The following is a 10455-nucleotide window of genomic DNA, read 5'->3' as shown; positions in this document are numbered from 1 at the left end:
GATGACCCTATAGCTCACTGGCGGGCCATTCGCGCTAACTTTCCTCTGTTGATTTTAAAACGTGCGAGAGGGCAAGACGGACTCTGGCACTGATGACAGGCTTACATGACGGTTACAAACTGTACAGCATTATTTACAAAAGCATTTCTGTGGGTTCATGAAAACTAGATATAAAATTGTGGAAGGAGGTAAAGAACTGAGACGGGGAAGGGCTTGGGTAGAGGTGCAAGGAAGGGCTGGGAGGGTGGGCAGGGAGCGTAGGGAAGAGTGGGAGAGGAGGTTTATATCTGGACTGATTTATACTTGAGAGAGTTCATTTTACAGCTCTGGGCAATTCAAATGAAGGCAAAACACTTATATTTATCAACATTTATAGCTGATGATCAGAGCAGGAAATGGTGCTCCAGGGCCTGAACTTAAGAGGTGCTGAGGAACCCCATCTTCCCTGAAGTCACTGGGAGACACAGGTATGCAGTACCTTGCCAGGCCAGACCCAAACCATGGAGACGCAGGCCAGATACAGTACCCCCCCAGGCGTTAAAGATCCTGCAGTGCTCAGTCATTGGCGCTGATGTGAATTCAGACTGAGTGAGAGATCAGCTCCTAAATTACACTTTCACTCCTGAAACTGGACTAGATTCCAACCACTTCTTGCCAGAATTCACCCAAAGCAACTTATCCCTTGCTCTACCAAGCGGTAATTGTTTGGAGGGAGATTTCATCATTCAGAATTGATTTTTAAGGCAGTTTTAAAAGTATCTCCCCCTTTTTTTGTGTGTGATGCAGCAATGTTTGTCAAAGAAATATTTACAATCTCACTCCCCCTCCTCTGAAATCTTTCCACATTCAAACTGTCAAGACTGAATAAGCCTGAACCGATCACTTCTATGAGCAATCATAAAGTTGATGATGTTTAGGTAGTATTGGCTGCCAGTCTACCTAGGTGCTTGAGATGGGAGGAGACTGGCTTAGGATGCTTAAAATATCAAAAGCATTACAGCCTGTTTGGGAAAGAGCGTGCGTTTTGCCTGGCTGGGCAAAAATGCAAAATGCAACAGAAAAACATGGGTATTTCATCATCTGAATGATGAGGCTAACAAATGGTGTCTCTGTGGGTCTGTCTTGAATAGGAAAATGCTTTGGAAAGGGGCCATTCAAACACTGGCAGAAAAATCTGTTGCTGAGTGATGCCTGCTCTCGCCTGGGCTTGCCCCCACCCCGCTGGGCCTGGGATGCAGCTGCTAACCCTGGCCTAACGTAAGGGCTGGGCAGAGTGCCGTGGACTTCAGGCTGTAGGAGTGGAGGCTATCTGGGTGATGTGGGGTAGAAAAACAACAGCATGGGAGCATGGAGATGAGCTCCTGATGGTGCCTAACTAAGCCCTTGGTAATGCTAATGAAGATTCCCTTATTACATCAGTCATTGGTGCTGCTCCTTTCAATTAGCCCTTTAGAAAGGGACTTGATTAAGTTGCCTAATTGTCTCCTGCCACCTGAGATCTCTGCCATCGGTGTGGGGCTGATAGCTGTGACACCAGCCCAGGGGAAGAGTTGTGTCTTTCCAGACCAGCTGCAGGCCGGGCAGAGTACTGTAGGGTATCTCAGGTGGCAGTAGATGCCAACATTTAGGCAACTGAGTCGAGCCCTGTGCCCCTAAAGAAGGCCTGTTTTTTACGCTCAAGTGTTAACAGTTAAGTCAAGTCCCCCATATGGGCCAGGGGAAGGATGGAGGTTTTAACTAGAACACTAACGTTTGTACCAGAAGAGGTTTTTTTTTCCATTCCAGTGTGATGCTACTGACTTCTCTGAAAGCAATTGTAGCCCAGTCTGTCTTCAGTACAAGACATATCTCTCGGTTGTGCTTCTGCCCTCATCTGCCCTATCTCAGGGAGCTGTAGCAGCAAGGCCATAGTGGTTTCAGCTATCCAGAAACAAAGCAACAACAGAGAGCAAAGCTCCATGGACTGAGATCCTATTGGAAACCTTCTGGGTCCCTGGGCTTGCTAATCCAGAATAAAACTTTTAAAACTTTGCAACAATCAAAAGAAGAAAAGAAGAAACCCTGTGCAGCTATTGACATTTATATTTCTTAGACTTCTTTGGAGAAGAAAATAAATGGAGGAAAGATATAATTAAATTTTTGGGGGCCTAGGTCTGTTTTCCACATTCTTTGCATCAACACAACTTCCTTGGCCTCTTAGTGCCCTCCAGCATTGCGTTAGCAAGATGGGAGCTGGGGCTTCTGATGGCCTGGAATATTTTCTTTATATGCACTACAGTTCTCATTATGGGAACTGAGAAAAAGCTCATCGCTACCAGAAGCCCCCAGCTGGATTCTACTTAATTTTATCAACTTTGTTGTGCTCCAAATTCCCCATTCAGTGTTCCTCTCCACCCCTCACCGCCCCTGCCACAAGGACAGTCACAACGGGACTGTGCATGTATCTTAGGATACTCAGTTCTGTCTCGGTACGGCTGCTTCACTTCAGCTCGCTGGACCAATGGGTTGGAGTTCTCATCTACACGTACGAAGCAAGGCCTCCAACTTCATCTATGACACAGGTGAACAACCCCAAGGCCTTGCAGTGCTGTCACCTCATACGATTGTGTCTGTGTGCAAACGCGCATACATTTCATACAGCAATCTGAAACTATCAGGCAGAAACGACACAGGAGCCTGGCTGAGACCCATACAACTGTTATATTGGCGTCAGTCTAAAGAAAGCAATGATACATTGCTTTGGAAATTATCAAGAAATGTAAAAAATGCATTTGCCCTTTTTTTGTTGTTGTCGTCATCATTGTCGTAGTCATCAGGGGCAGGGTTCTGAGTCAGAAAACAAAGCAGAAATAGATGCAATTCTGTACATGGCGCCTCTCTGGCTGTCCCTCCATGCTGGGGTGTGGTGGGCAGGGTAATAAAACAGGCGGGACCCCTGCAGTAGCAGCAGCATCTACACCATCATCGTTCACATGTCCAGCTGAAGAGGCAGATGATGCAGAAAAGGTCTGTGGATAATGAAACTCCAGCTCTGGATCATGAGTTCCACTTTCTTCCCCGTCACGTCAGCCACACAGAAATAAGGAAGAAAAAAAGAAACGCACCCGGTGCAGCTGGCCCAGTACTGCCTGGAATAATGAGCAGGAGTGATACAGGGAGGAGGTTTGTTGTTTTATAAGAAACGTCTTTAGTCTGCAAGTCAGAGATGCTCAGTGGCAAACAGCAGATTGCTTTCCCCCATTCTTTCCTTTCCTTCCATGCCACTCTTCAGCCGTCAGATCCTTCAGAGCTTCCATCCACAGCACAGTGATTGTACCCACCATCCACTCCAATACACAGGGAAAGAAGGACACTCCAGGAACTAAATCTGCCCCCGCCTTCCCACCGTCCCCCAGACTCTACCTCACCTGAAGGAGGCAGTAGCTCTTTGCTCAGGCCTGTCACAATGTGCACATTGGAAGTACCTCAAATGAAAAAAATTATACACCACCCTCCCCAGAAAGAGAAATTTGCACAGCTGGCATCAGCAATTACTAAATTTAACACCTGCCCTTCAAACCGCAAAAGTCATCTGCATTCTCTGCTAGCCATGTGTTTTCCACTCTGCAGGACCTAAGGGGTCTTCCAGCAGGGAGCGGAGCTTCCCCTGGCCATTGTAGGCTCTGACCCCTGAGGGAGTCACAGCTTTCACTGGGAATGCGTGGGGCATAATCCTTTCACCATTTTCCTTCCCGTCAAGAAAAATCCTAAAAGATGACGCAGGCTGTCAAGCATCCAAGATGCCCATTGCCACTACTAATTTAGATCAGTACTTTGTTTCTCAGGAGCAGAGAACACCTCTGTCTCCCACTGGGAGGGTCAGATGGACTTTCTAGTGGAAGAAAATGAGATAGGGAGCCCTTACAGTGACTTCATTTTCAGAAACAGCCAGGCACAGCATTATTTCCTTTCAAGTAGCTTTGGAGCACATCAGCACTAGCAGCAGCAAACTCCCAAAGGGAGATACGTTTGTGTGCCCATCTCCATACAGGCACGAGGGATGGAAAGGGTGAGACTGACAGACATCAGCTGGTTACTTTCTCCAGGGAAGTGTTGAATTAGGACTTTGATGCCAGGTGGTTGTATAAATGGATTTGTATTTCTCTAGTTTAAAAGGATGTGGTTTTTTTCAAGGTATCTTGAGCTGCTACTGGCCAGTTCAAAATGACACTGAAAAAAGTGCACTGTCAAAAGTACCCTTTGCTATTTCTGCCTTATGCTGCAGAGAATCAAAAAGAAAAACAAGGGCATTACAAAAATAATGTAATCAACATATACAATAAATTATGTTCTCAGACATCTGCAGAAGCTCAAGATTTGAATGAAAGTTTAGCTCTGAGTCAGATCACACCTCCTAGCTCAGCACTGATGTGCAAGTTTGTGAACCGTCTTGAGAAGGGAGAAAAAACAGCAGTAGTCTAGACAAAAATCAGTTGCATAATCTAACAATACCTGCCTGGTTTTTCAGCCTCTCTCACAGGTTAGGGCCAAGTATTGGTGTGAGGAAAGTCAAGAGGAGTTCACACTCACTAGTAGGGAAATATGGCTAGGACACGCTGTGCCATCAGATGTTTTGTGACTTAGAATCTGATCCATCCACTAAAGTCTAGGAAGAGGGATAAGACCATGCATAAGAACACAAAAAAGTCACTTAACATCTGCATCTGGACCAGACTGGAGCAGTTCTCCTAAGCAACAATCCAGAGCTCTCTCCCTCACTTGCCCTCTGCTTTCAGTCCAGACCAGAGTTAAGACTACTTTGTTAACGATTCTGCCTCTGGCATTTGCTTATCCCAGGACCCTGCTATAATTGATCAGGGTTAGGTATTTAATAAAAGAAATTTGAAAGCAGATTTTTTTCCCCTGCTCCTTGAATTGCTGGTGCCAGCTGAATATGTAGGATGGATCTGCCAAATCAGCTTGAGGGTCTTGTCACTCTCCAGTGGGGCAAGACCTTTAGAGAAACTGAGCAAAAGGAAAGAGAACAAAGCCTGAATAAAATGTCCCAGTCTCGGGAAGAAAGATTCTCTACCAATAAAGTCATCGTGCATGTTTAAAGGGAGTGAGGAAGAAGGAAAATGAACACAAGATATGCAAAATCAGTAACGTTCAACCTGTCAGTGGATTGCAGAAGAGTTACTTACACCAGGTACACTTTGTTCATTGTACAAATTAAAAAAGGAAAAAAAATAGTACCCCTTTCCCCAACCACACGTAGAAAAGCACTTAAAAGTTCAAAGGTAAAGCTTGGCACATTCCAAATACGAAATGATTCACTTGACATGCAGCAAAATATACAAGAAGTGATTCTTTTTTTCTTTTTTTTTTTTAAACAAACTTAATTCGATTCATTATCTTTGCTTGGCACAATTGCAATTCATTTTAAAAAAATATTTGAAAAATACTGAAACTGACCTGAATTCAAGTATAACGGTTTCTTCAACAGAAACATTATCAATGCAATAAAACATCACACGTAATATATTGAAGCGTAACGCCTTCTGGTTTTTTTTTTTGTTTCCCCCCACCCCCGCAATTTTTTTCTATACAGTTTTAATGCCAACACAACTTACAATTGTATTTTAAAATTAATATTATTGCATTGTTTTTGCATATCTTGTGGAACAGAAAATGCAAAGAGTTACTGATTCCCCTTTCAAAAGCAGAGACAGTGGTTTGTTTTTGCATTCAAATGGCCCCAGATACAGATCTCCTGCAGCTCAAACCAGGATGTGGAGAACTGCATGCACTTACACACGCACACACACGCGCGCACGCACACTCGCTTGGTATTGCTCCCACACTCACAGATATACTTAGCACTAAAAAGAACCCAAATCAATCACTCAAATGTGCAAGACTATATCAAGTGCATTGCCTACTATCTTTAAATTATAAAACAACAACAAAAAAAGGAGGTTTCAATTACTAGCAAATAAAATTACAAATTCTTGGTGTACATAATGGTTGGTAAAACTCGTCTATCATTATACTTCTACCAAATTTCAATGGAGAAAAAACCCCCAGTTTAAATAATACATGATCAAACCAATTTAACATTTGCAAAGGTGAAAATAAACCAAAACAAAAAGGTAGGTGATTACAAAACATTGTAAACACTCCCTTCTCCCTCCAAAAAAAAAAAAAAATTTTAAAAAAAAAATTAGTCAAAATAAAAACTGCAACATGCTTTCAAGAAAATATCAAACTGCAAAACAAGGAGAGATCTCCGCCAGCCCAGCGCCACCTCAGAAGCGCGGGGCGGTTGGCTCAGCCCCGCCGCCGAGCCGGCTCCCCGCTCTCCCGCTGGCTGGCGCGGCTGGCTGTCTGAGCTCCGATTGGCCGGCAGAAGACTGCCTAAGCTCGGATTGGCTGGCAAGTGACCGCTCGAGCTCTGACTGGTTGGCAGGAGTGGCCGCCTGAGCTTGGATTGGTCGGCAGAGACCGCTGCCGGGCAGTCTGGGCAGGGTTGGGCAGCGCTGCCGGCTGCCCCTCGGGCGCCCGCGGCCTTCTTCTGCTTCCTCCTCCCCTTCGCGGTACGGGAATCCACAGCAGAAGAAGTCCTCCTCTCCTTCCGAATCAAAGGGCCTTGGCTTTATGGAGACGGTGAGGCTCATACAGAATATGTGCAAAATGATTTTTACAAGCAAAGTTGAAAGACACCCGTTTGGCGCAGGGTCCTTTTGGCTAGGGCCATCCACAGGAAGCTGAGGTTCCCCTTCACGCTTGGGAGGCAGTCGTCGTTCCTTGTGCAGGGACTGAAAAAAAAGAGGGAGCTGGCTCTCCTCCTCTTCCTCCTCCTCCTCCTCACTCTTGCTTCATGGACACGTGCTGGGGTTATATCCGCTCCTGAAAAGCTTTCTTACACCACCCAACTCTGCGACTCGTCCCAACAGAAATGAATGAAGAACGCTGTTCCGGTTACTCCAGGTCACGAGAACAGTGAGGCACTTCTGAAACAAACCCATTAGGAACATTGAAACAAATAAAAAACCAGCATCGCTTCCAGCCCTGGCAACTACAGGCTGCTGATATAAATCCTGCTGTCCTTGAGCTCCTCCTGACTTTTTCTACAATCCGGGTTCTGCACCTCTTCCTCTTCCTCTCCTGCACTGTCCTGCCCTGGGTCCCTGCAGTTAACAAAAGGCAAGAGGTTGCCATTGGGGCTCTGCTTGCTGTTACCATTGAGAATGTTGTCTGCTGCATTTTCCATCTCTTCTATCGTCATGTCACAGGCATCTGCGAGCTCCTGGGTTGTGACCTCAATGAACTTTGGATCTTGAGCAAACTGCATCAGTCCTTCCGAAATCAAGACCTTCAAAAGCAGGTAGGGAACCAGAGACAAAGACATACGTTAGTACCCTGCATCATCAACCCTGTCGCACCGCTAACGCAACGCTCATTACGGCTGTATTTTCCCTAGCGGTCCTTCTCCTCCCATTCACGCTGCTAATCCCTGCTTGGAGACAGGCTCGCCTACTCTTAGCATTGTGGGCAGCAATATATCTGTTGCCCTGCTCTTCCGAGGGCCGCATTTCTAGTTGGCCTTGCCACTGCTCACGTCCTTCGCGACTCTGCAGTCTTACCGCTTCAACCAGGCTGCCAGCGCTGCCGTGAAACTGCCTGCTGCTCCCTCCGGTCTGGCTGGGGACGGTGAGGGAGACCGGTCTGGCTCTCCTCGGGCTGCTGCAGCCAGTGTTGTCAGGGTAGCGAGAGCCGCAGTGTACTGACGGGAAGCTGCTGTTGAGCTTCTCACTGGACTCTGCCCCGTCGAGACGCAGAGTTGGGATGGTCTGTTGCGGCCAGCCACGGCTGCAGGGTGTAGCGGGGGGTGTAGCACACAGCCGAGAGAACATGGTGGGGGAATGGCTTCGCTGGAGTAGGGGACTCAGGCCGGCCACCGCTAACGCCTGTGGACAGAAGGGGAACAAGACGAGTGAGAGCTTGCTCTTAGCAGCAGGGCTGGAACAAGGAGTTTCTGGAGAAACTACCCGAGAAAGGCCCGGAGGTTCTCGAGGCTTATGAAGACAGCTGCCAGCTCCTGGAACAGTTTGGATGTTTCCTGCAAACTCATTTTGCAAGCTTTCCTTTAAATGGTGTATCCTGAGCTAGTGCCAAGCACCAGACTGCAAACTTGCATGACTGCAGTTCTTCAGCCTTGGAACCACTGCACTGACAGGAGAGATGCAGCCCCACTCCCCACAGCCTTGCCAGAAACACCACCACTTCTCCAGTGGGTGAGACAGAAATTCATTTTCCCACCACTGCTACCGCCCACACCGCTAGCATTTACTGCCAATTGCTGTGTTTTCTGTAAGCGTCTACTGTGGCACATGAACAGATACCAGATGTGAATTTTAGATGTGTCTGCAGTTGGCAATAACTATAAATCCACCGCTGGATTTTAAGGCATCTGCTGTTGGTGGGAGGATCAATATCTGATGATTATACTTCAAGCCATCCAGTCCTTCCTGTAATCATATACACAATCTCTGAGTCATCCAGCCTCCTTTTGTAACAAATTTCTCAAGAAGCCCCTTGTTGCACAGGGCCTTATTCATGGTGACTGCTGCCTTGTTCTGTAAGCAACGCTGGCAGAGTCATAAACTCATCTCACAGAGCTCACTGCTGCCTAGTATGAGCAAAGAAATAAATGCATAGAAAATACAAAAGCATGTGGGTTATGTTGCAGAGAATCCTCTTGTTTGGGCTAGGGTTAGTCTCACCCAGCTTCACCTATCTGAAGGCTATATATTTAGTCTAAGCTAACTGTAGAGAGACACCAGCAAGCCTCCTGCCTCTTTTCAATACTTTGCTGAAAATGCTATCTGGAGGGCGAGGCTTAGACAAGACTTACACTTGCCCTTTGGTGATGATCTTTCTCTCTGTTGACCACAGTGGGACTGAACTGACCAGTTTAAACTAGAAAGCTAACTTTAAGATATCTAAAGTTAAGTGAAGCTCAGTCCATCTGCCACTGAAATCCTTGGGAACTGATAACCATGCTGGGCTAATGATTTCAGTGACACATGAACAGAAGAATTAATTATTAGTCACCTACAAGGTTCAAGATATTTCAGTGAGGAAGAAAGCCCTTAAAAATTCATCTGTATAAGTCATGCCCTGCAGGCTATGATGGCCTCAGCACATCCCTTAAACTGCCAGGACTTTGAGGAGAGTCCTAGATCTATCAGGCAGGACAACTGAACCATTTTTCAGCTTGTTGGCAGAAACATATACAAGGTGTTTTGTCCAAAATATAAGGTTCTGAGGAAGTTGAAAGAAGCTCTTAGGGATTGCTTTGAGCTTCAGCTGCCTGTATTTACATATCACGATGTATGAGTATTTTGTGAGAATAGCCCTTCAAGCATTCATGAGCAACTGAATCCAGTGCGCTTAGCAGAGGCAACCTTTCCACTTTATGTTCTTATTTTAAGCACTGTTGTAGCCTAACATTTTTGTAAACATAAGAACACTGCTGAGTGTTGTCAGCTGGAGGCCAGATGCCTATGTCAGGGTAACCCTTCAGTCTGGCTGAGTGACACTGGGGTGGGCAGAACCCCATCCCTCTAGGTTTGGAGCCGCATGGTGGGATGAGGAAGGGTGAAGTAGCTCCATCCTCTTTGTATAGGTTAGAGGGAGGTGATTCTGCCAGCCAGGTGGGCTGAGAGGGTTGGGGGCATATGTGCCCTCTGCCTGGCCTGCCGTGGGAGGGCAGGAAGTCTCCGGAGGGCTGCTGCTGCTGTGGGGAGCATGGGAAGCTGTTTCCCACCCACTCCTCCCTGCCTCAACACATCTGCTGGTTGTCCCTGCCACAGCTGTAACTCTGCAGACCACTGTTTTCTGGAACTTGATCCTTAAAGGATAACTGGCTAGGAGTGGAGGTGAGAAAAGCCAGGGAGCCTCAAACGTGCTTATCTCTCCCTCCTCTGCTCTGAATTCTTACTCCTCCCGACCCTGCTGCATGGAGTTTTCTGCCCCTGTGGCAGCCTAAGGAGCTGGGAAGGCCATTCTGCCCTGCCCCGGGGGACTGCACAGAGCAGGATGCCCCACTTGCAAGGCTGGCACTACCATCTGCACCTGTTTCTTTTATGGTGACAAAAAGTGGCATCATCAAATTGAAAGACACAAATCTACTTTGGACTATGACAGCTGGCTAATCATCTAGGTACGTGCCTGAGCATACATTTGCTAGGCTGCTGAATGCAGTTACAAAGGGCTTAAGAAGCTGATTAATTACATGTAATCAGTTTATGTTTTAAAATGATTAATTACAGTTACTGGTTACCTTTAATTAATATGAAAGTAGACCCTGCACATTTTATTTGTGTGCATACTACCATCAAGCCAGTGTAATTGCACTGCAGCATGCAATTTGGGTAATTATTTTTATCTTTTAGCTAGTTTTTTTCTTTT

At 46.4% G+C, this 10455-nt stretch overlaps 1 protein-coding gene across 12 annotated transcripts in view; it reads right to left on the bottom strand.

Moving 5' to 3' along the window:
• Window positions 1–2681: 2681 nt before the first annotated feature.
• CACNA1C (calcium voltage-gated channel subunit alpha1 C) overlaps window positions 2682–10455 on the bottom strand; it is a 490124-nt gene continuing 482350 nt past the window's right edge. For 11 of the 12 annotated variants that reach the window (XM_075051200.1, XM_075051188.1, XM_075051193.1 and 8 more), the window contains 2 exons: window positions 7626–7949; window positions 2682–7354 (listed from right to left, as the gene is read on the bottom strand). In XM_075051200.1, coding sequence (XP_074907301.1) covers window positions 7058–7354; window positions 7626–7949 — 621 coding nt within the window. In that variant the 3' untranslated portion in view covers window positions 2682–7057. The remainder of the gene's footprint in view (window positions 7355–7625; window positions 7950–10455) is intronic. The other variant, XM_075051198.1, reaches the window with a different exon arrangement.

The sequence above is a fragment of the Buteo buteo genome, chromosome 19 (assembly GCF_964188355.1).
Source record: "Buteo buteo chromosome 19, bButBut1.hap1.1, whole genome shotgun sequence".
Lineage (NCBI taxonomy): Eukaryota > Metazoa > Chordata > Aves > Accipitriformes > Accipitridae > Buteo > Buteo buteo.
Note: the sequence above shows the minus strand (reverse complement) of the source record. Positions and strands in the feature narration are given on the sequence as shown.